At 38.8% G+C, this 27098-nt stretch overlaps 1 protein-coding gene across 1 annotated transcript in view; it reads right to left on the bottom strand.

The window, feature by feature from the left end:
- The window catches only part of LOC139701069 (protein takeout-like), a 62475-nt gene extending 35629 nt beyond the window's left edge, over positions 1-26846 (bottom strand). The window contains exons 1-2 of the mRNA XM_071599644.1: positions 26838-26846; positions 25654-25789 (exon numbers count right to left, since the gene is read on the bottom strand). Of these exons, the coding sequence (XP_071455745.1) occupies positions 25654-25789; positions 26838-26846 (145 nt within the window). The remainder of the gene's footprint in view (positions 1-25653; positions 25790-26837) is intronic.
- Between the last annotated feature and the right edge of the window lie 252 nt (positions 26847-27098).

The raw sequence follows: 27098 nt of genomic DNA, 5'->3' as shown, positions 1-27098 counted from the left end.
TGGGATATGTGGGTAATTTGGCAGAGGTAAGATATGATGTAATACTTTGCTGTTTTTCTCATGGATCTGGAATCCAACAGTTTGTTATTGAAACTCCAATTCGAGATGATGAGGTTCGTCTTTTAATGGGCAGAATGATTGCCTATCGAATGCCTTTCGGCTGCTGACTATAGATCCTGGCACATGAAAATTCTCGGGTACCTCCGGCATACGAGTATATTGCAGTTAAAATTGGGCATTGAGGGCTTAAGTCAAAATCTAGGCACCGAAACATTCCGGGAAACCGTTGTCCAACCAGCAAAGGGAATCGGTCCCAGTTCACCCTGCGTGTTAATTATAAAGACGCTTGGGGCTAAGCGAAGGAATTGCGACTCCTGGCTCAACTTTACATACTGGCATCGTAGATAGTGGCTCAAGTGTCGGGTCAAAGCCACGCCTGCCCCAATTCGACTGAAACTGAGATACTTATTTGGTCGTTCGAAGCTTGGCTCTTGCCTTTTGTGCTCTCTGGGGCTTTTAAGGTACAATCCAACAACTTGCCGTAAAAGCTTGAGTTAATCTGAGAGGCGTGACCACGACGGGATATAAAGAATATGTTTGGTAATAGGCATATAACAGCTTAAGGAGAAATTCTTCAGCGTCTTGAATGAATTTATGCTATTGCATTCCATGCATTAATATATTAAGTAGTTAATAAATGCTTTTAAATAAAATATATTTTGTTCAGATGGCTGACACGATTTTCTGGTGCTGATATTAGCGAGGATATGGGAACTACCAAAAATTTCTCCCCTAATCTCTCTTGATTGTAACAATTTAGTTGCCGCGTAAGAAACTAATCTACGGAATGTTCAACTTTAACCGTATTCGGGTTGTTTAATAATAATAATAATACTAGCACAAATAGGAGGCTTGTGAGTTGTGGACATATAGGGGAATGAAAAAGGTGAAGTGGACAGAAAATAAAAATGAAGAGGTTCTGGTCATGATGGGGGAGAGGAGGAGGCTGTTAGGAGAATTCGGAAGAAGACTGGAGAAGTGCAGGCGGGGGATGTTGAATGACAGTGGGCTGTCGAAGACTTGGTTTTACAGGAGGGGGATGTTGGCTAAGCAAGGTAGCGGGAGGATGAGAATAGGGGTTTTGGATGGAATTGAGGGAGGCGGTGTGTGGAGTTGAAGGACGACTTCTTGTGATTTGGGTCATTAGAGTATTTAGCGCTGAGCTAAGGAGGCTTAGGTAGCTCTCCTGATTTCCCTGGATCCATCATTAATCTGCTCTGACTGGTAGACTAAATTTAAAGAGTTAAAACGGAAAAACTCTTCCATTCTCTAATTGTGGCTTGGTAGTTGTTTCCGAGTTCTCCAAAAATTATGAATCATTTGATTTTTTTAAATTGCCAAAACGTGTCATTTAAGTCGGCATGATGTGATCATTTATCATGACGTATTGAAAATACCTGTTTTTTATTAGATTGCACATTTTAATGACACTATAAAACCGATTCAAATTCCAACTGACGTGTAGTTTGAGAGAACTTGAGGTTTAAAGAATAATTAAGTAGTACACTACAGCAAAAACAATGCTTTTAATACTTCCCCATCCGCTGTTTAACGTTTCCTCGCTCGTGGTGCATACTCATCGAATGTTGGGATCGGATTGCATTCTACACTCTTTGCCTCGATGCAATCTCCCGGATCGAGCCGATCATACTGACAGTTAGATGGCCCAAAGATGAATCCCAGGTATATCCCTTAAGCACAGGAAGTATAATATATTAATGCTTGACCTCTGTATTCGAATTCGAAGTGTATTTCTCTTAAGTACACCTAAATATCATCCTCAATTACACTCAGCCGTAGGACTGATAGCAAAACCTAACCTATACAACCAAAATAACTGTTTTTCTTACGCCTTATATTCACATCAACTGAATTTGGGCTGGATTGATTTAGACTTACTAAGGTTAACTCGTTTCTCATAGTCTCAATGCTCTTTATTGTCGCATTTGCAATGTGTAGCCTCGTCCTCTTGTGCCAATAATTTAATAGATTTTTAAACCATAAGTCCGACCAGTTTACTTCCCATCCATTTCATATTTTAAAATTTTATCACTTGCATTAGTTAGATAGAGGTTGTTCCTCTTACTTAAAAGTTGAAAAATGGTATTTATGTGTCAGGTTTATCGTATGGTAAAATTTAATATTATTACAATCCGTTATCTACCAGTTAAGGTCAGCTTTTGATGGACACAAGCTACTCAGCGGTACATCGGTAATTTCCTTGTCTCTCTTAACAAAACAAGACCCGACAGCCACCCTTACACTAGGCCCCTCTTCAATGCTGCATTCTTCCTTCCTCCCATCATCCCGATCAATATCCCTGTCATGCTCCCGTCCTTTCTTCGCTTGCCTATCATTCTCCCATCTATCACAGTCTTCAACATTCCATTGCCAATTAAAACGCCCCGCATCCTTCGGATTTCTCCCAGCAATCCCCTCTCATCCCCCTACCATACCTAGCACTTCCTCATTTGTTTTCATTTCTGTCCACTTCACCTTCTCCTCACCCACACTTCATAAGCTTCGAAACTACGCTTATCATCCTGCTTCAATGACCATCTTTCCGCACCGTACATTACTACGCTCTGTATTAAAATTTTGATGAGATTTTTCTTAAAATCCTTTTTCAACGTCCCTGTCCTAAATTCCTTCCTCCTCGTGAAAGCTTCTTTGCCTAATGCAAATCTTCTCCTTATTTTCTGCTACTTAGATCATTTTAAATACTTCCAAGATAAATTCCAAAGAAACTGCGGGAGACGCCGCAACAGTAACTTTTAACGGAGTCATCCGCTAATGTGCATTTCAATGTAACAATTTCAGAGTGTAAAAATCATTTGCCTTGACTGGGATTCGAACCCAGATCCCTCAGTATTCGGTCGAGTGCTTTAGCCACTTAAGCTACCGAGGCGTCCTCTTAAACTATGAAATTTTGTGGCTTTTAAAGGAACAAGATGTTGTGACTCGCGCACGACTACGAATGCCTGTGACATTGTATGTACGGTATTTCGTCACAACATCTTGTTCCTTTAAAAGCCACAAAATTTCATAGTTTAAGAGGACGCCTCGGTAGCTTAAGTGGCTAAAGCACTCGACCGGATATTGAGGGATCTGGGTTCGAATCCCAGTCAAGGCGAATGATTTTTACACTCTGAAATTGTTACATTGACTTCCAAGATAAGTAAATTGTTCCACCTGCCCTAGTTTTTGCACTCCTATTCTAACGTTTGAACTAGTCTTTGTCTTTCTGAAAAACTGCTTTACCTTTGTTTTATTTATATTTATTCTCATCCCATACCTATCGCGCTGAAATTTCAATGCACCCAGAATAGTTTGCTAGCCCTTGGTTGAATGACAGACTAAAGTTTAGCCATCCGCATCCACAATACAACATTTTTATTAGAGTATTTCGCAACATTTCCAATTAGTGGCAGAAAAAAATTATTTCATTAAATACATAGTTAACCATTTCGTAGGTGTAAGCATAAAATTTAAGGCAATTTATTCTTGTGTATTGGCGCTAAAAATACTTCTTGGACACATTATAAAAAATACCCCATGCCGTGCAGGAATGAACCAAATTCCTCAAGCGTCGAATCTCCATTCCATTCCATTCATTTTCATTTATCCATCCTAATTCACGCGGAAAAGTATTCAATACCATATTTGTTTGTTCTATTTGCATTTTTCAGTGATAAAATGGTCAAATACATTTGGTGATAAAGGCATATGCCTACTTTCTTACCTAATCCCTATGGGAGCAAAGCAAACATTTCCCAAGGTGAAGTAAATTTCTGAGATTATGCTCCCGCTACTACTTGGCCTGTACATGCATAATTACCTGAGTCATGCTTTCGAAATACAGATGGAAGACGCAGGAATTAAGATGTTGTATGACGAGGAACAATTGCAGGATGCTATTGTGCCTAACAGCCGCAACACCTTTGAAAATACCAAATAACACCGCCAACAGCAAGTCACGTTGACCTAAGTTTGTACTGAGCAACTTGACGAAAGTATTAACCGTTGTTTTGAGTAATTGGTTATGAAAAGAGTCGTCGCCACGTCTTTTGAAATTATACTCGCCTTTCAAGGGCAAAAAAATTGACGGAAATAACGCACGACTTGCTATTAAAGTGCTTAATAAGCATTCGGTGTACTAAAAAACGAGTTTATTACTTGTAAAGCTGATGAAATACATCCATTATTCCCCCGTGATATCCTTAAAATAATTTTAAAAAATCAATAAATAAAAATAAACTCATAGATAGAAACCATAGAAAATGAATGGATCAAATGCCCAAAAGAAAACGGACGCCAAAGACAAAAGTAACAAAGGCGAAAGCCCTTTCCGACCAGCCCTGCTGAAAATGGTCCACTCGGAGACGTAGACTTTGACAAAAACATGACGACTGTAGAACCAATTGACTACCTGTTCGGTACGGCGGGACAGTCTAAATAAAAGAGACGAATGTTTAGAATCCACCCTAGTCAAGGACAACTCGCAATTAGGACGAGCACCCAATACGGCCCACTAGTGAGGTTTACGAACGAAAATGAACCGGGATATAAACAACCAGATAACAATTGAAAGAAGACACCCAGGAGCAGATGGCCCCCGGCCATCATTATAAGTGAGATCTTAATAATTTATTTTTTTCAAATGAGGGAAATGACCTGCGATAAACCACTAATGATTAAAAAAAACGATTGATGATAACAGAAACCAACTTAAAACGAGGTATGATTATAACAGAGTAACATTCCTGGGCTGGTCAAACCTTTGATATGGAGCGTAGCTTTGTACGATTCGGAAACATGGCCATTGAAGCAGGATAATTAGCACATTTGTAGATTGATTCTTTTGAAATGTGGGTGTGGAGAAGGATGGGAAAGATAGAGAAGGCAGAAAGGAAAACAAACGAGGAAGTGCTAGGTATGGTGTGGGAGGAGAGAGAATTGTTGGGAGAAATCAAAAAGAGGCAGGAAAAATGGATGAAGATCGTTTTTATTGGCGATGGGATGTTGAAGACTGATAAAGGGGAGAATGTTAAGAAAACGAGGAAGCAGGAGCAGTTGGATTTGCCACGTTGAGAACGGAATGAAGGGAGGAAGGAAGTATACGGAGATGAAGAGGGGTTTGTTGTGATGTTAGTTTAAGAGACGAAGCACAGCTACACATTTTTGTCTGAGGAATTGAAAATTTCAGTTTATTATCATTGAACATTTCTCCACTTTTTTATTGATATCTTGAAGGGCATGCATGCGACACTGTATTCATAAAAAAATTATTAATAGCGTGAACTTTTCATGTCGCTTGGGACCGAATAATGGAAAACGCCCAGCATTCTTTTCTCTGGACTCTCAAGAAAAAAATATCTAGCATTAGACTGAGTAAAATATCACGCTTTCCTCTGGCCTTCGATGGTTATTTCCATATGTGAATGCGCGTGCTATTTACCTACATGTTCTCGCCGTTGATATTCATTAAACGTTCAATATTAGGGCGTTGACGTGCATAGATTAAACTGCGACCCGCTCTCTTTTCCACCACATCAGCACCATTCTAGGCCATCGAATAGAAATAAAAAACACGCGTTTTTAAGCACTATCCCCTCCATCCGTCTACGTTTAACAGCCTACCTTCAACCTTTCGGGAGTACTTTAGCTGAATCATGTTCCTCCCCTTCTATAGGAGTAGGCTACAAAAAGTCATTCACCTGATGGCAATTATGAGCGAAATTGATAAAAATGAATCGTAAAACTCAATGCAATCCACTTTGAGTGCGGTGGACTCTCTTAGTGGCGCAAAACCTGATTCCGAAAGCGACCAAAGTGGCAGCTGTGGTCATTATTTGGCATTTATTCACTTGCTATTTAACGGCGATAAGGGAAAAGTTGAGCAATGCCTGCGTACGAGGAAGGCTAAAACCTTAGGGAACCAGTTTTTGACGCATTCGAGAAGGAGTCATTGAATTCTCATAAACTCAATGACCAAGGGGATTTGCTCCAAGAGCAATAATAGCTGGCGCAACTTCTCCACACTAGCTTCCAGTAAGCCTAGCTCTCCGCTCCATGAAATTATAAATGTGAACTGCATTGATATCGACAGCTATACAAGGGTTTCAGTGGCATGAGGGATGATGCGTCCTCGCGAAGTGCCATTCGTGTTTTCATCAAACCTGATTGTGAATAAGAGACATTTATTGTAATGGCAAATTTCCAAAAATAACGAGTATTAAAGCGGATACCAGAGACAATCAACTGATCACTTTTGGTTGACATTTTGGTATTTTGTCGTCGCATCCTTCCTCAAGTTCCATTGGCCGACATTTTGAAAAAGTATCGTCCGTATTTCAACGCCCGTCTTCAATTCCTTCTTCAGCGTTCCGAGCGGTCGTGTTGTGTCTATAAGATATAAGAAGTATCTGGAATGATGGCTAATATATTTTATGGTAAAATTTCTTGTTTCAAGTAATCGCTTTGCATGAATATGATTTTTGGCGCAATAAATTGTGCTTGCATAAACTTCGCTACATATTTAAGGTTCTTCGCCATAAATGTGAATGTAAATATGAATTCAAATTATCATAAATTACTTTGCTATTGATTTTAATTTGACATTTACGCTGAACTTTTATGTCTACAGTATTATAAACTTGTATAGTTTGGCATTAGGTCGAGAAGCTCCAAATAGCCTGTTTAAGAGCCACCCTCTATCCTAGAATTCTCCATTCGCATGAAAACATAAAAAGAAGAACGGTCATGAAAGAAGCAAATATTTTAAAACACAAAAGAAACCGAAAGATTATCAATCTGAGGCATTCTCGAGTAGCCCTTGAATTGACAAGGTTTGGCAAACAAATATTAAAATGAAGTTATCCAAGGATTCAGTGTCATACGAATGTAATTTTTTATAAGTTAGGTCCGTATTGCTAGTAAATACATACTGTAGTTTGAATATGTTTTTCATGACACATTTATTTGCCTGCAAACTTAACTTTTCTACATAATTGTCATTCACTTCTAAGTATTTTTCCTAACGCTGTAACCGCATCTTTTATCTCTCTGCATAAGAAGTTCGCCGACTGGGAATTGAATCGATTGATAACTGCGGTCCTGTGTTCCTTGTCGTCTTCAAAACATTGTCCACCAAACCATTGTTTCAAGTGTAAGAAGAGGAAATAGTTGCTAGGCGAAAGGTCAAATCATCTCTATCTTGTCGAAAGTGGTCCAAAAACGCTCTTCCTTGTTATCGTGATCGTCATTGATATTTGCATTCACCGAAAATCCGACCGGCAAACGACTACCGAATCAAAACGATAACTTCAGTGGCTTTGGAAACAATCAATAGTTGGCGCTTCATGCGTACAACTTTGCTCTGACCCGCCAAAATTTATATACTATATGAGAAAACGGCCCTTACTTTCCGAATAAGCCTCGTACAGTTATTGAATTGTTTTTCTATTGGTCATGGAAATTATTATGGCATGTTGTGTCACATTGTAATCAGTGATTAAGTATTCCGTTGGTTTATTCTCGATGAGTTGAGATTAAAAAATTTCGATTCCTCAAGAAAACAGTCATCAACTTGGTAAAATATTCATTCTATACTACGTAGAAGAGCGTCCTTTCTGTGTGACCTACGTGAGTTTGGTTTGAAATGGGCCGATCGTCTACAAAGATGCAAAACGGAAGAACAAGTGATACTCTACTTGGATTTTGTGCTCTGCAATTATGCTTTGAAGACGATTGCGGAGTTATTAATTGAAATTTCCGCGTTCCATGGTGGTTGAAGGTCAGAGAAAACTTCCCTTAGAGTGATGGCCGTTTCTGTAAATTTGCTTTCATTAATAGACTGCAGGTGGGGGAACTTGAGGGGCATATTATTAAATAACAAGTCAGTTAACTTGGAATACGGGTCACTGGCCTAGTGGTTAAGCAAAGCCTAGAGATCTCATCATTGGGAAGGCAAGACAATAGGTGGCTAAATTTATAAATATTTTTGCACTGAAATAAACTTGATATGAGAGTTATCCATGTGGCTGGCTTCCGCCAAGGAGCATGGGCAAAAAATGGTGTTAGAGACGCAATTACGTTTCAGTCACAAGTATTTTTATAGCGTCCAGTTGAAGGTCAAAAAGATTTACGACGCACGCCAGGATTGAAGTATGTGCTGGAACGTCCGGAACCATCAACGAAAAAAGTCGTTTGATGATTGAAATTGACAATGTGAGAATTAAAAAGTTAAGAGAAAAAGTACGCGGCATGGAAAAATTAATAAAATTTCTCGGGTTTGATTTTTTTGAAAAACTGAAATTAGAAGGTGTAATTTTGTTCGTGATGACAAACTGCTTTGAAGAAGTGGGTTCGAAGTGACGCATTTGTATCTGTAGCGGCGAATTTCATCACAAATTTTACGGTGTTCGTTTATCCAAGTCGATAAACGGCGTAATAATAATAATATCTAATGATAAGTAACAACTACAGCTTAAAGCCCACACATTAATATCTCCGCCGAGGCGTACGTTAATTATATTGATATAATTTCTGCGTAATTTCAAACAAAAATGTTTTCAGTTGATTTCCACATTTTTCGGGCTGCGTCCGCGTATGTCGTTTAAATGTACAACAGTTTCGCCAGCTATCCTGCTGGCGTCCTCAGGTCAAGGATGAAAAGAAGCTTGTTGTCCCGTCTTATATAGGAAAAATCCGGCGCCAATACCGGGAAATTTCTTGGCCAATCAGGGAACGTCCTCATATTTTCGCGGAATAATTCTTTTCCACGCACTGTGGAGTGGATATCCATCCTCTCTGTTAAAATTTTCTGGCCTTTTAACGATTTCAATGGCCTCTCTGATTATTCTCTGGAAGTATTTTCCTTCTTTCGCTATTATTTTAGCGTCGTCGAACAGAATAGAGTGTCCAGGTTCACTCCAGGCGTGCTCAGCGATGGCCGATGCTCTAAACTGTTTGGCCTTGGTTGCCCTCTGGTGTTCACTCATGCGTGTTTTCACGTCGCGTGATCCAAAAAAGGACCGAGAAGGAAGAAAAGAAGAGACAAACCACCGCTGTTCCTGACAGGGAGGAAGACTCCAGACCACGACCGAAGGCTTACGTCACCATCCCCTTCATCGCAGGGACTTCGGAAAGAATCGCGAGGGCTTTAAGGAAACATGATGTGGTGACCAGATTCAACTGCGTCACCAAGATAGCTGACACCCTACCCGGACCCAAGGATGGAATTTCACCGTTAATATCAGAAGGCGTGTACCAAGTGCCATGCTCCTGTGGCAAATGGTACATCGGTGAAACATGCAGAGCGCTGAAAACACGCATGAGTGAACACCAGAGGGCAACCAAGGCCAAACAGTTTAGAGCATCGGCCATCGCTGAGCACGCCTGGAGTGAACCTGGACACTCTATTCTGTTCGACGACGCTAAAATAATAGCGAAAGAAGGAAAATACTTCCAGAGAATAATCAGAGAGGCCATTGAAATCGTTAAAAGGCCAGAAAATTTTAACAGAGAGGATGGATATCCACTCCACAGTGCGTGGAAAAGAATTATTCCGCGAAAATATGAGGACGTTCCCTGATTGGCCAAGAAATTTCCCGGTATTGGCGCCGGATTTTTCCTATATAAGACGGGACAACAAGCTTCTTTTCATCCTTGACCTGAGGACGCCAGCAGGATAGCTGGCGAAACTGTTGTACATTTAAACGACATACGCGGACGCAGCCCGAAAAATGTGGAAATCACCTACTCATCGCCGCGGAAACCTTCGAACGAACATGTTTTCAGTTATTTGGAGATATTATTGTTCTGTATGTATTACCCTTTGAATTCAATTAAAAGCAACCTTTCGTAGCCTCTGGTGGGACTGATATGTTTGTTAGCGTTGGAGGACCATCTATCTTGGTAATTACCATACCACGCTTACAATGGACACAAAATAAGTCGAACATTGGGTATCATCAAAGACTCAACGGACCGAATCGGAATTCTCGTCAAGACAGGTTCAACCTGTTAGTCACCGAATCCTGATTAAATGTACGAGGTGCGTTCAAGTAATAAGGCCAATCAATTTGTTTCTCGGGACTGGGAGAAGAGAAAAGGATATGGCTGAATTGAAAATACGGAACTGAACTGGAGTGAAACTCGTTTTCATTACATTAAATTATGTCGTTTATTGTGCAAAATCAGATTATGATACGTTTTTCTCAATTTAGTATTTTAATACTCATGGAAACTCACCTTCAATCGGGTAATACGATAGCCCCACTCACCGTGAAGGTTAGTTAGTTTCTCTCCATAGTTCGATCAAAGAAAATTGGGGTCTATTTTTCCTATGAGAATTCTACAATAGTATTAATGATCTTTCGAGAACGTATGTTACCCATTTCCAAGAAGCTATTCGCTAACATATTATCAATAAAAACTCCCGCAGTGTTCAACTCTCGATGGTAGGTTTGATCATTTGATCGGTGAGGGTAGGGTTCACCCAATGTGAAGCCCAAATAAAGTGTGAAATTCACACATCATGGTCATTAAGGGGGCAGCTCCTTTTTCTCTGAACAGCCTATGGTTTTTCAGGATTATCTCGTACCCGTAAAAATTCTCACAGCTTGAGTTAGGCTGGGAGTGCCAAGAGGCACCCCCAGCCTAACCCAAGGGATTCCAGCACCACAAGAGATCCAAGCCTTACGATCAGTAGCCCAACGCTCTGTCTACTGGGCTGGAACGGCCAGTTTCTACATGAACAAGCAAATAAATCTAATTTGGCTTTGAATTGAATTGAGGCTTTTTGAAATGAGATTCATTTTACAATATACAGCTCGATGTGTAACTAAGAAGTGTAGATTATGAAGGAATCTCTTCGCTGTGAGCCTTCCTAGCTGACCGTAGTTGACCGTGGTTGGAAAATTTCTAAAAATTCTACGAGATATTTACGAGTTGAACTGGTGTCATGGCTGCTTAGTGTCTAAGCATACTGTAGTGGCGAATTGACACACATTGTGTCTCATGAAACGCGCGAAATAAATATTGGACGTGCAATGTTGGATATTAATGGTGTTATTTGCTTAAATAACAATCGACGGTGACCTGCAAAAGAGGGAATGGAATATTCAAAGAGCCCAAATGAAGAGTTTGGAAGTGGTTACCTGGCACCGTGCTGACGCCGTCTAATGCTCTGAATCTCCACCTTCAGACGCGGCTTCAATATGTATCTATTTTTTAAATTAATTCTTCTCCTTCATTGAATATGGCTTGGAGAAGCAAAAATAGAAGTAATCTTTTCGTGGCTATCCCAATAATTGACCAGAGTTCTGATTGCTGGGAAAGTCATAGGGGACGGAAACATAACTAGCCTGTCGCCGCAACTCGTTAATCGGCGATCCGTAACTTTGCTTTCCGGCGTGAAATAAAGAAACGCTTAAAAGAGAATGATGCATTATTTCACCTCTTTCCATAGGAAAAGATGGGTTTCTTGAAGGTTATCAACTCGACTCTAATTTTCATGATGCATATGTAGCCTGTTGTTTCCTTTTTTTAATCGAAAGTAACCATCTTCGATCTTCGTCCATCTTCTTGGAACTTATTGTGAGGATTAAAAAATCCAATTTTGCGTAATGAACGACGGTTTCAGGCTTAAATCCATGGTAGTTGTGTGTATCCATGACATGAGAAGGAACAGTGTATGGTATTTTTTCACAGAATTTCACTAAGCCCGTTGTTCCTTTCTATGTCATGGTTCAGTGGACGTTTTGCAAGACACTTTTCAAAAATGAGTCCTCGGGCTTGCCTCATATATATTATGAGATAGTAATAACATTTTATATTTTCAATTCGTATGGGAAACGCTAGAGGAGCACGAAGGAACCTCATTATCAGAAAATAGATTTGACTTAAATGAGATGCTATAAGAGATGAGGATGATAATGTAAAATTTGTACGATGAGTGGGGGGAAATAACTAAAATCAAAGCATTTGCGAATAATAAAAAGAGACGTTTCAGGCGTGATATGGTGGAATGTCATTATTTAGTAAAAATTGACAATTTTCCAAAAAATAAAATTTAATGCGATCGGTTTCAATGTAACTACATCATCATCAGGTCAGCGTAAATTAATGCTTAATGCGTCGGAATAGAAGTAAAGAGGCTGCACACGTCTAACGATGCTGACTTAGCGTTGGGGGGTAAGGTAAAGGGCAGAAGACGCTCAGTTAAAAAAATGGAGTTTTCTATGGAGAACCTGGGTTTAAAGCCTGAGATTTGCCGATAAATCGAGTTTTATTTTATAGCTAGCTTTTGCACTGGAGCACCTGATGATGATGTGGTTACATTGAAACCGGTCGCATTAAGTTTTATTTTGTGGAAAAATGACAATTTTTAATTGATAATTGGCGAACAAGCAGAGAAAACTTTTTCCACCTAACTTTTCTTGTCCTACATTAACCTCCTTAGCCTTCCCCTACCTCCCTTTCCCAGCATTCTCCCCACTAGTATTACCGTCTTCAGTATTCAATCGACTCTCAGTATTCATCCACTAGCTCTGTCTTCTTCGAATCTCCCCCAAAAGCCGTCCCTCTTACCTTACCACGCTCAGAACTTCAACATTTATTTTCATTTCCGTCCTTTAATTCTCTTCATTATTATGCATGCCCGCATCTCAAAGGCCTACAGTTGAAGTACTTGCCTGTATCGTAAATTTAGAAAAGGGGCTTGATAATATGAATTGGGAAAAACTAATGAATTCATGTATTGCAGAAAATAGGAATAGTTTTGCGGGACTGGATGCTAATCCGCAGCCTGTGCATGTCTCGGACTGCTCGGGTTCAAGTGCGGGACGGAGAATTCGGATGGGCAGTGTTAGGAAGAGTTGTAAGGCAGGGTTGCTCATTATCACCGTTGCTGTTCAACCTGTATGCAGAGGAAATGATTAAAGAGGCATGGGAAGAACTGGAGGTAGGAATGAAAGTGGGCGGGGAATTCGTAAAATCAGTTAGGTTTGCTGATGACCAAGCTTTAGTTTGTCAGTCAGACAAGGGGTTGCAAGCATTGCTTAGTGAATTGGAAATTCAGTGCGACAGGTATGAGTTGAGAATCAATATTAATAAAACAAAGGTTATGCGATTTTCCAGAAAGAGAAAAACTAGATTAAACGTTAAAATCGGAGGGCAAAGACTAGAGAAGGTGGAACAGTTTACGTATCTTGGAAGTGTTTTGGACTCAAATGGCCAAGGTTGTAGAAAAATAAGGAGAAGATTTGCATTGGGAAAAGAAGCTTTCACAAGGAGGAAGGAATGTATGGCAGAGATGTGGGGAAAGGACGTTAACAATAGGCTCATGAAAACTTTGATACGGAGCTTAGTTATGTACAGCGCGGAAACATGGTCATTGAAGAAGGATGATAGGCGTAGATTGCAAGCTTTTGAAAGGTGAGTGTGGTGAAGGATGAAGAAGGTAAAATGGACGGAAAGAAAAACGAACGAAGAAGTGAAGGGTGGGTATGGTGGGCGAGGAGAGGGATGATTGATTGTCAATGGGATATTGAAGACTGTGATAAAGGGGAGAATGTAAGGAAAACGAGGAGGCAGTAGAAATAGGATTGGGACGTTCAACAGAATGAAGGGAGGAAAGAAATATACGGAGATGAAGAGGGACTTGTTGTAGAGTGGAATGTTGCCTTGTTAGCAGAGTTAAGATATTTATTTGATATTTGTGTCCATCCAAAACCTACCTGAACCGGTAGATTACCTATGTATACAAGTATGTATTGATGTTAATTCTCTTCCGTGAACGGTTAATTTGCCCAGCCATTCACCACTGAGCTCCATATTAAAGTTTTCCCTAGCCATTTATTTACAGCAAGGCTTAAGCTGCCTCTCATCAACTCCCACCTTTTTGCCACTCTTGCTTTACCTAAAGAAAGTCTTTCAATGTCTTCACTATTTTTCCCACCCTTTTCCAAAAAATTCCCAACTATAGGAAGGTGTTTTTTTTAAGGTAATCTACCGGTTAAGGTAGGTTTTTGGATGGACACAACTACCAAACAAACATTTTATTACTCCTTACAAAACACGAAATCCATCATCCTACTCTATATCAGGTCCCTCTTCATCTCTGAGTACTTTCTTCCTCCCTTCATCCCGTCCAACATCCCTATCCTGTTCCTTCCCTTTCCTCGTTTGCCTAACATTCTCCCCTCAATTACAGCCTTCAACATCCCACTGCCGGTCAACACCCCCTTCATCCACTTTTCCTGCCTTCATAGGATTTCTCCCAACGAAAACGGTGTATGTAGGCAAATTATTTAAGTTTCCTAGATTATGTCCTCCAAATTTTATCTATATTTTAGCCTTCCTCTTTCTTGAGAATCTCAATACATTTTTTTTCTTGTGAATTATTCCCATCCCATTTCTAGCACAATGCAATACGCAAAGCACTGAGTGTAACCCTTTGGCCGAATGACTAGTATACCATTGCACTTTCGGATATTTGTTTTCATCAATTCAACACCAACTTTCACTACAGCCTCAAGCCCTTCCCATACCTCCATTAATGAAGTTGCATTGAGTCGTCATGTGTGAGTCACTTTGATGGAATATTTTGCATTTGTAGCGTAGAGAGCTGCTGGATATTGCAAAACAGAATCCTCCAGTGATAGTATATGAATGAACGATTTAATCTCCATATCATTTCTTTAAATATATATAGACTTGGAGAGCTGCAAACAATATAAGGACACATAAAAATGACAATCACATGTTATATCTTCATAGTTTCGACGTAATTTAGCTCCGTCTTCCTCAGAAGAAACAGTGGTACTGCGGGTACCAGTACTACCGTTTCTTTTGAGGAAGACGGAACTAATTTACGTTGAAATCATTAAGAAATAACATGTGAGTGTTATTTTTATGTGTTCTTATATTGTTCATTGCTGTCGCAAGTTCTTTTATTCGACAGTTCCTTGTTACTTCGACGAAAGGATTGGAGATCCTGAATGTTCGGCGTTAAACTTGATCGTGCGATTGTGCAGGCGAAACTGTGCGATTTTGACTTTATATTTCCGGAAAACTCAAGTCTCTCTCTTCCTCTTCCTCTCACACACTCACGCGGTTGCTCGGGACGTGTTGTGTTAACATTTAAGTGTTTCAGGGTTAAACTATTCCCTGTAATTCCCGTATGGGCGAATTCCACCCATGTATACAGCACATTGTTTTCATCGAGGTTGCCGGATAGACTTTTCCTCGTCTCGTCCCGGATTCTATCTGGTATCACGGATAGCAACAATTAAAGTGTGCGCGCAGGTGTAGGTTATGGCGATGGGAATAAACGCTCAACGGACAAGATAAAATCGGTGGGGACCCAGGCAAGACTTTTTCTTCGCTCGAGGCTAACTAGTGAACCTAAATGTGCTTAGATTTGGAACAGTGACTCTTGTTACTTTTTTCCTCCCCAATAAAACAATAAATCCGTGGATATGACTTTTGGGCACCTCACGAATATAGGTGGTTCCGCGTGTGAAATTCATACTTCAAGGAAGTGAATCCGGTTCCTTATTACGCTGCGTAGAAGACCCATCTCCAGTTATGATATTTTTTTAGAAAATCTGGGTCATCCTGTGCGGTTCGGAGTAAGTCCACTGATACTGCAGCACCAAATTATTGACGTTATATAGATAGATAGAGGTCTTTATTTGGGCGAATGGAGACCTAATGGTGCCTTCTTCCATTTAACGCAAGATGTTGAAGAGATAAAAGAGAATGTGACGAGGCAGCTGATGACCATTCCGAAAAAGTACTTTGCCGATTGTTTTGAAAAGTGGAAGGAACGCTGGGATAAGCGTGTGAGGTCCCAAAGGGGACTACTTCGAAGGGGACTAAGGCTCCATTGTTCTAGGTAGGCTATTTTTTGTCAGAATTACCTTCTAGACAAACCTAGGCATGTGTGCATATATATATATATATATATATATATATATATATATATATATATATATATATATATATATATATGTATATATATGTGTGTATATATATGTGTGTATATGTATATATATATATGTATATATATATGTATATATATATGTATATATATATGTATATATATGTATATATATATATGTATATATATATATATATATATATATATATATATATATATATATATATATATATATATATATTTATGTGACCATTCAGCTGTGCGTATGTATCTAAACTGGGAGAGGGCTCAGTATAAGGGGCTAGCAAACAAAAAGACAGTATGGCAATGTAAACGTGGTGATAGGGAAGGGTTCCAGACCTTTTTAAGGGAAAAGTATTCGGAATGAGTAAGTGGTGGGCAGAATGTAGAAGAAATCTGGAAAACTTTTAAGGGGATAATGGAGGAGGGATTAAATAACTTTATTCCGAAAACTATTCTTAAAGAAAATGCTGACCCAGAGTTCTAAAACCGCAAAATCAGATCCTTGAAGAAAAAACTGAGTGATTCACAAAAAACGAACGAGAGCTCGGAATGGCTCATAATTTACAAAAAAATAGTTCGACAATTGAATAGAGAAAAGAAAATAGCCGAAGAAACCTACAGAACATAATCGGGAAAGATAATGGAAATAAATCTTATAAGTACCTCCGGAGGAGGAAAGATAACAGGGAAAAAATAACAGCTTTAAAAAAAGAGGATGGAACACTAATCGTAGACGATAAGGAAAAGGCTTATGCATTTAACATTTGGTATGCAAGTGTATTTAAGGTGATGGTAAACAAAATGAATTCTGTAGATACATCTCTGAGTCAACAAGGAGGCGAAAAAATATTAAATACCATAAGTATTAAAACGACGAGCGCAGAGATTTATAAAAAAATATTAAAATGAGGGCAAATAAATCAAAAGGGTATAGTATCTCAATGTATTTGCTTAAATTGGGTGGTAGTGTAGTTTCAAATAAAATAAAACAAATAAAATAAATGTTACCTTAAACAATAATGCCCTGCCAAATGCTTGGAAAGGACTTATGTTACACCAATTTTCAAAGGAGGAATGCGGCACTAGTTGATAATTACACACCGGTAAGCTTGACGTCAGTAATATGCAAGCTATTAAAAAATATAATTGCTGATTATCTCTTGGATTTGTGGGAGATTGAGAATTGGTTGTACGGTCACCAATATGGTTTTAAAAAAAGGGCAGTCTTGCGAAACTCAGCTATTAGGGTTCTGCCAAGAAATGTTCGACTCTATGGATGCGGGAATACGAGTAGTAGTGGATGCTATAATAGTCGACCTGCAAAAGCCTTTGACAAAGTTGACCACGATCACTTAATGCTTAAGATGGGCCTATTGACACTACACGCAGACGGAAGAGTAATCTCTTGGGTCAAAAATTTCATGGAAGGTCGAACACAAAGGGTCAAATTAGGGAGAAGTGTATTCTGAAAAAACGAGGGTAACATCTGGAGTCCCACAAGGAAGCGTACTTGACCCGCTCTTGTTTTTAATCTACATAAAAGATCTCCCAGTGAATATTAATTCTCAGATAAGTCTTTTTGCAGACGACTGCATTATCTACAGGAAAGTCGAGAACGACAGCGACCGCGATATGCTGCAAAGGGACGTTAATAAAATGGCGGATTGAGTGACAAATAATGAGATGATATTAATGTTAGCAAATGCAAATCCATCATTTTTAGTAACAAGGTAAATGGAAACAATAGGGACTATAAATTTTCAGAAATGTCATCCCTAGAAGTGATAGCTGCAAATACTTAGGTGTATATTTAACCAAGGATTTAGGGTGGGGGCTAAACGTAGAGTACATTTTTTAGGAAAGGTTGGAAAACTCTTCATTGTGTGATGATAAACCTCGGGAGCGTTAGAGCAACTACGGAAAAGGCGTATAAGACCCTGGTAAGACCAATTTGAGAGTACTCATCTCTAGTATAGGACCCTCATAAAGAAGGACATATCAAAAAACTGGAAAAGGTGCAAAGGAAGGCTGCCCGATATGTACTGGGGAAGCATAGGAGGATGGAGAGTGTGTCTGACATGCTAGAAACGCTGGGCTGTGAACCTCTTCAAAGTAGAAGAAAAATAAGTAGACTTTGTGGAATGTTCCGTATTCTGAAGGGGGAGAAAGCTTGGGCAGATCTTAGGAAAGAGGCGGGAAACCTATATTTTATACGGAGAAATGAACAAAAATTCAAGGTAAAATGTTGGGCACAAAGAACGAATAAAAAAAATTTCTGTTCTAAATAAAACAATTGTTGATTGGGGATCACCTTACCTGCAAAACTATTCGAGCCCTTTTCTAACAGAGTGCATACTTTTAAGAAAAGATGTAAGGAATATATGTAATTATTTGATTGATGTGTGGGTAAAATTATATGCAACAGCTTAATTTTTTAAAAATTTATCTTTATCTTTTCTTGCTGATTGATTGATGTTAATGAGATGGGGATTTTATCGCTTCGTGAAAGAGATTTGTGTTTGGAAAGTTCCTTTAAGTGTACTTTTGTTTTACTGACTGATTTCATCTATTATCTTTTGTGATTACTTGGGACTTGTGTGCCACCTGACACTGTCTATCTGCACATATAAATTTTAATTATAGCAATAATAAATATATATGTATATATACATTTTTTTTTAAGGTAATCTACCGGTTAAGGTAGGTTTTTGGATGGACACAACTACCAAACAAATATTTTATTACTCCTAACAAAACACAAAATCCCTCATCCTACTCTATATCAGGTCCCTCTTCATCTCTGAGTACTTTCTTCCTCCCTTCATCCCGTCCAACATCCCTATCCTGTTCCTTCCCTTTCCTCTTTTGCCCAACATTCTACCCTCTATCACAGTCTTCAACATCCCACTGCCGGTCAACACCCACTTCATCCAATTTTCCTGCCTCCATAGGATTGCTCCCAACAAACCCCTCTCTTCACCCACCATACCAAGTACTTCCTCATTTGTTTTCTTCTCGGTCCATTTCACCTTCTCCATTCTTCTCCACACCCACATTTCAAAAGCCTCCAATCTACGTCTATCCTCCTGCTTCAATGACCACGTTTCCGCACCGTACATAGCTACGCTCCATATCAAAGTTTTTACGAGTCTTTTCTTAACATCCTTACTCAACGTCCCTGTCATCAACTCCCTCCTCCTTGTGAAAGCCTCTTTGCCTAGCGCAATTCTTCTCCTTACGTCCCTACTACTTTGACCGCGTTGGTCCAAAACACTACCGAGATACGTAAACTGTTCTACCTGCTCTAGTTTTTGCCCTCCTATTTTAATGTTAAGCTTGGCCTTTTTCTTTCTAGAAAATCGCATAACCTTTGTTTTATTAATATTGATTCTCATCCCATACCTGTCGCACTGAATTTCCAATTCACTCAGCAATGCTTGCAGCCCCTTGGCTGACTGACAAACTAAAGCTTGGTCATCAGCAAACCTAACTGATTTTACGAATTCCCCGCCCACTTTCATTCCTACCTCGAGTTCTTCCCATGCCTCTTTGATCATTTCCTCTGCATACAGGTTGAACAGCAACGGCGATAATGGGCAACCCTGCCTTACACCCCTTCCTAACACTGCCCATCCTGACTCCCCGTTTCCCACCCGCACCTGAGCAGTCTGAGACATGTACAGGTTGCGGATTAGCCTTCTTTCCCTCCAATCTATTCCTATTTTCTGCAATATACTCATTAGTTTTTCCCAATTCACTCTATCAAACGCTTTTTCGAAATCTACGAAACAGGCAAATACCTCCTGGTTGTGTTCTATATTCCTTTCGATTAATAATCTCATTACTGCAGTGGCATCACGCGTACCTCTCCCCTTCCTAAACCCAAACTGATCATCCCCTAAGTAATCATTTGCCCTACTCTCTATCCTTTTGTTTATGATCCTGAGAACAACTTTAGCGGCGTGGGATATCATATATACATATATATATATAACCATATATATATATATATATATATATATATAACCATATATATATAACCATATATATATATATAACCATATATATTATATATATATAGATATATATATAACCATATATTATATATATATATTTACGAGGGTCATCCGGAAAGTAGTACCCGTTCGTGAAATAAAGATACAAAAGTAAATATTAACAAACATAAAAAATTTTATTTGAAAGAGGATACTTTAAACTACTTCTCAACATAATCTCCAAGCAAATTAAGGCATTTGTCATAACGTGTGACAAGTTTCTGTATTCCTGCTGCATAGTCCTTCGCCGCCAGCTCATTGAGATACAGGGTCACTCCTTCTTTAAGTTCTTCATCGCTGTCAAATCTTTTTCCTGCCAAAAAGTCTTTAAGCTTTGTAAAGAGATGAAAATCTGAAGGGGCCAAGTCCGGGCTATACGGTGGATGGTCGAAAGTTTCCCATTTGAATTGCTGCAAAAGTTTTTGTGTTATCCCAGCTGCATGAGGCCTGGCATTGTCATGAACGAGAATGACACCAGTAGACAATAGACCTCGCCGCCGATTTTGTATTGCCCGCCGTAATTTCTTTAATGTTTCACAATACGCATTGGCATTAATAGTGTCTCCACGGGCCATAAAATCAATAAGCAATACACCTCGTCGATCCCAGAAAATGGTTGCCATGAGTTTCCTGGTGGACAGAACTGTCTTGAATTTTTTTGGTTTGTTTGGTGAATGAGCATGATGCCACTCCATTGACTGTCGTTTACTCTCAGGTGATGCATAACAAACCCATGTTTCGTCACCAGTAATTATGCGAGTCAAGAAAGAGTCTCCTTCATCAGAATAACGTCCCAAAAACGTCAGTGCTGCAGCCATACGCTTGGTTTTGTGCTCATCTGTAAGCTTGCGAGGGACCCATCTTGCACAAATTTTTGCATAATGCAGATGGTGTTTAACAATTTCATGAACAATTGTTCGAGAAACATTGGGAAAATGCTCACAGATGTCATCAATTGTGACGCGCCGATCGTTCCTCACGAATTCGTCAACTGAGCTCACCAGTTGGTCTGTAATGACAGACGGTCTCCCCGAACGCTCATCGTCGTGTGTGTTCCCCCTCCCCATGTTGAAGTTGCGACACCACCGCCGAACAGACGACTCGTCCATTACATTGTCTCCATACACCTCCTTTAATTGGCGATGAATATCACATGGGCGAACGTTTCTTGCATTGAGGAATTTAATCACTGCCCTCACTTCACAACTGGCGGCGTTCTCAATTTTTTTAAACATTGTAAACAATCACAGAAACAACACAGGCAATGCTAGCGTCACGCAACTTGGCTCAGAGAAGGCAGACAAGCCACTGAAGCTATCTGACCTCGTCCAGCGGCTACTCGCGTCGTCAGCACTTCATGCGGCACGAACGGGTACTACGTTCCGGATGACCCTCGTGTGTGTATATATATATATATATATAGAGATATATATATATATATATATAACCATATATTATATATATATATATATCCACACACATTCTACATACGTGTATGCATGTTTTTGTATGCATTCATTGGTAAAATTAAAGAATATGGCGTTGTAGAAAGTGTTCGTGACACTCGCTTAGAAAAAATGAGTTACGCTTTTTAGCTAGTCTTTTTTTAGAGTTATTCCTGTCACACCGATGAAGATGAAGGTGACTGGCGAAATACAAAAGTAAGTCGGGGTATATGTATGTACATGTTTGTGTGGGTGTAGGAGATTTAAGGTATTGTAATCATCTATGAGAAATCGTGAAAAAATATTTTCATTTTTTCATTATTTTATATCTTACGGTACTGAAGTTTCCACCCTTGAATGAACACGCAATTTTATTCGGCTGAGGAATGCTACTCAGTTGATCCATTTATTGTCACTGCTTTTACATTTGAATTCACCCAAGCGGGACTATCGAAGGGATGAAAACTACAGAAAATTAATTCCTTAATCCTGCAAAACTAAATCCTTGATCATAATGTTAACCTTTCTGTATTGCGAGATGTTATACCGCCATGAATGTCGTGATTCACTCTCTGTGTTATTTTCAGTTTTTATGAGAACCTGGTTGCTAAATCGAGTAGTGTAATATTGTGGTAAACGTTTCAACATTATAGGTCAACCTACAATTTTCGTGTCGTGAGATATTGACTCCATTGAGTCAAGTTACGTTGGTACGATGTATTTGAACATGAAAGGAGCTATCACCGGCGATGGGTGAATTTTATATCGTTTAATTTATTTAGTCACTCTTTTATCATTCGATTTACTCAGTCGAATGATAGGATATATTCATCTTATTTTTTTGTGACGTTATTGAATTGATTTATCAAGTTCATGCCTCAAAAATGTTTTTACATATATTCACCCGTCTTTTTGCTTTTTATGAGGGATGATTATAGGAGTAGAAAGAGTCCGGTAAATATAAAAAAATATTTTCAGCGAAGAATTTGAAGAATTATCTAATTTATACTTAAGATTTATAATTTTAAAAATATTAAAAAATTTTGTAGAAATATTGGCAATGATTACGTCATTGAACTTAAGAATATTTGTACACATAGAAAAGACCATTGATGTTATTAATTAATAGGATGCTTATCCATAATCAAAGCCAATACGAAGTATTGTGAAAAAATGATTACTCGTGAAAATTTCCTCTTTATTAAGAAGCCATTACAGTTACTATTTATTATTAAATCAATTAAGTTCTGTAAAACCAATGAACTAAATTAACTTCTGTAAAAGCAAAGAACTAAATTAAATTCTGTGAAATAAATCTGTTTCCTATGGTCTTCATTGGTACTTGGCTTGACTGAATTATGACATTTTTACCTTTGACGTCAATCAAATTTTATTCAGTTGGCATTTAATTTGCATCTTATCACACTCACCGGAATCCCAGTTCTCTAAATGACTCCTCACTTTCTTATTTATCTTGTTATATTTTATAATAATAAATAAAACTACCCCAACGTTTACCATGTAATACGCCTAATTAGGACCTTTACATAATAAAGATCTTTAATTCCAGCTGGATATACTTTTCCTGATAATCTGTTTACATAATTGCATTTATGCTTCAATATCTCTTTATTATCTTTAAAGACACCATTATCATTGCTTTTTGTTTCGACAATATCATACTTTAGTATTCGCGATTACTCTGTATATAAGCCGCGTATAAGTACACTTGATTTGTTAGCAGTAATATTAACACTGAATCGAGAAGTGTACTCATAAAGGGCTGCAGAAAACCAGTCTTGTGACTTAAATACTAATGATGAGGTGGTAATTATCAAGAAGGCGACCAGTTATTATGCTTACCATTAGGTATACATGGGCAATAAGGGGATGGATTTAGGTGGGATTATTAACAAATTCTTCCAAGAAGTCCTCGGTTTAACTCGAATAAAAAGAAATCACCCCAAAGTGGTGGTATTCAAACTCATTGTGCGGAAAGCCAGTAGCCACTGCATGAATGAATCCTTTCCCCGCAAATGCCATTCCACGAAGAGAACTGTTTGATATCCCAGCATTTTCATGCATTACGACGGTTGCTAGCGGAAGATATATATTTTTCAGTCTAATTGGGTATTTAGCATTCTTATCATGACCCCTTTTGCGCGAGGACGAAGTTTCATACCATTTCGACTCTTGCAAACTTCATCCGTGACGAAGAAAATGATCTTGAGAAATATATTTAATGTTATACAAACAGATTCTAAAAATTTGAGAATATAAGCTATTTATTCACAATTTCATAATTATCACATTCCGTTTCCGAGAACTTGGGAATATAGCGTGTCACGTAATATCAGATGCAATGGTTAAGAATAATTTTTAGGATCTTTTATCATAAAAGTGTCGGTTTCCATTATCTCAGTTTTGTTAGGTGATATTGCGGTGGAATGTTTGCTCTTGAGTGATAATTACCGAGAAGGCTGTATTATGAAACATTCACAGCCCTCCCAATTAATGGACAAATTAGTGGCACTTTTCCACTTGATATTGATTTGATCCACGATTGGTTTGGATGCACTACATAATCTTCAAGAATACGAAATCACCTCAAGTGAACTGTATCATCCACTTAAATATGATGTAGTCCATCGAAGAAGGTCGTGGGTTAAATCAATTAACAGAGGAAAAAAAGCGACCATCTGTTCATTATTATGTTTGTATTCCATCAGATGACGCCTGAAACTACACGATTTGTTCACAGCCCTCATGTAAGTTCCTACACCGCCCGACAAAAAATAATTAACTTTTGGATACCCCTATTCCTTTAGGCGCTGCTTTTTGAGTTTAAAGTTATGCACATCATGCATGGCAACTCAAGGTTTCCTCCTATGCTCCTCAATTAGTAGGTCAGTCCTTGCAAATATTTAGTTGCGATTACTGTCACAACTAAAATTTCTCTTCACTAATTATATACTAAGATTTCTATTGCTACCAGAAGGGAATAAATTTGCAAGCTGATCAAATACATAATCGTTTTTGTTGGCACCCCCGGCAAGTAAGTTACAGTATCCATGTACTAATATTTTAACTTTCACTCCACCATGATTATTTCTTTCATAAAATCATGACACTCTCACTGTCATATTATCTAAAAAGTATACAGTTAGGCATTTATTGTAAATTCAATTAAATGAAGCTAAGAGAATGCCTTTTAAATTGTGAAGTGTCGCCTTAGCAGGCGAAAGCTTTCATAATTTTTATTTACTGTTTGAGAAGCCCTAAGAGTAAATTTTTATGTATCTTTTTCAGCCTTTTTGGCCAAATTGTTGTGGAAATTTAGTTTAGTAAATTTCATTGCCTTAAATAAATTTCAGACGTAACGGAAATAGCATTTTGTACCATTAAAAGAAGGCGCAGAACTTATGATTATATAATGGCAAGTTACCTTTATATGTAAAGTAAATTAGAAAATAATGGGAGGATTTACAGGTACTCATTTTCCGTATTTGTCCATATTTCATATATAAATTTATCAAGTGGTAAAAGTTACGCATCCTCTCCAATAGGTGATGTAATTCACAATAATAACGAGGGAGGGAAGGAGAAACTTGAAAACAAACCAAGCAGGGCAAGAAATACTATAACGAGCACTACATTCTTTAACGGCAATCCCATGCGGTTATGCGGGAAGGGTTTTGACTAAAAAACACGCGAGATCAGTGAAAGTGCATGCATTTGAGGAAAACATTTGTATTTGCTTGCGTGTGGGTTAAAATATGTTTTTGCATGAATATAAACGCCACTGTGGGCGTGGGTTTGCATGAATGTGTTGTTTTGCATGTGGTTTTATTCTCTTTTACGGGTGGTGACCTAACACCCTCCGCCACACGCCTTTAGCAGCGGATTGCGGGGTATTATTTAGATGCAGATAATTATAAACCAAGTAGTCACAATTAGATACCATAGCCGTGGAAAATATTGTCTCTTACGAAAATAAAACCCTCTTTTGGCACTGGAGATTCTCTGCACTCTGAAAACATCCTAAAGCCGATACAACTAGGCCTTTAGCTAATCACAGTTATTTTTTTACGTGCTTAATTATCTTGGGAATGGTACTTACGCAGCAGGGCGTTAGCGGTGTCTGTCAAGGCCAGTATCGCCAGCAAGCATGTCAGCAGGCGAGAGATGAATCGCAATATCTCTTGTCTTTCCATCTTTAATCTGAATATCCACCTCTTGGTATCCACCTCTCCAATCTGAATCATCAAATAAGATTTAGCATTATTTTCAATCCGAAAGATTCTAGCTAAAAACACTAGGAGAATATTTCTTACCTCAAAAAAGCTCTAATCCAGGAAATTTTCCCAGCAATGATGATTCGTTGATGCGTTCACAGCACGAAGTTTTTTCGATTGAAGAAGCACTTGTCATCAACTCTGGGACAAACTTTTTTTAAACAGTGGATGAAAATCTTTTCAATCGCGGACATATAGGAACAGGGAAATTCTATTCTATTTACACAATTTGAAAATAAACTTTTGGATCATTGACTAGATTTGATTTTAAGGTATTTTTGGTAGTTTTCTCTCAGTTAAAACTCACACGGGCGATAATATTACTCTGTGAGTAACCAGCGAATGGCTTTAAATCCGTAAATTTCTTTTCAAACTGTTAGTGCTCAGTGATTTCCATAAGGATAAATTTCCGTCGAATGAAACAAACTAGCACAGATGACAGCTATTTCGGCGATGGAGACTTCAACGACCAAAGAGAGCACGGAGACTTTAATGGGAGAAGTAGTTGAATACCCTTCCGTCCGCCCTCTGCTGTCGGCCGCTTCCCTCTACCCTTCCGCCGTGAGGTTGTCGTTCCCTGAGTTGCGCAGAGAATGCAGCTACAGAGGAGGGAGGTGCGTTGCCTCGCGAGTTCTCTGGCCTTATAGCCTGCGGATCGGTGGAAGGAAGGTGTCCATGGGACTCTTAGTGGGGAGATGTAACCCCATTTCCCTTGCCTCACATAATCGGGGAGGGTGTTGCGCGCGGTGGTGGGGGAGCAGGGCGGAAAGCCTGGAAGTACGGCATGAGGAGAGCCACACGATAAATAATAGCTTTTTTTGTCCACGGGGGTTTTGAATTTAATTGAAAACCATTTAAATTCCAATGCATCGTCAAATGTATGCTCTTTTTTATTACGACTGAGTGTAAAAAACACCCAATTAAGATTGTTTTGCTTCTGATTTGATAGAATCATAATGAATGTCACATCGAAATTAGTTTTGAATTTGGCATTGCCATTGCAACTCACCCATGACATACCTACTTTCTCCACATCAATTGAATTGTTAATGAAGGGAAAGAATTAATATGTTCGGTATCTCTGAAACTTGAATATGGTTATTTTTCAAGAAATTTGTCTTTGAATTTCGATTTGTTGCAATGGAAGAGAGAAAAGTATTCGAGTCACTGACCTGTTTTACTATTTTCCTGGACAGAAATGCTCATTGTTGCCATACGCCAGCATTGCGTTCTGCAGGCAGTCACCTATGCTATTTCTCGCCGAGAAGGA

This window comes from Hetaerina americana, unplaced genomic scaffold (genome assembly GCF_022747635.1).
Source record: "Hetaerina americana unplaced genomic scaffold, ioHetAmer1.1.p SCAF_11, whole genome shotgun sequence".
Taxonomy (NCBI): Eukaryota; Metazoa; Arthropoda; class Insecta; order Odonata; family Calopterygidae; genus Hetaerina; species Hetaerina americana.
The sequence above is the reverse complement of the archived record's forward strand: the minus strand, read 5'-3'. Positions and strand labels throughout refer to the sequence as shown.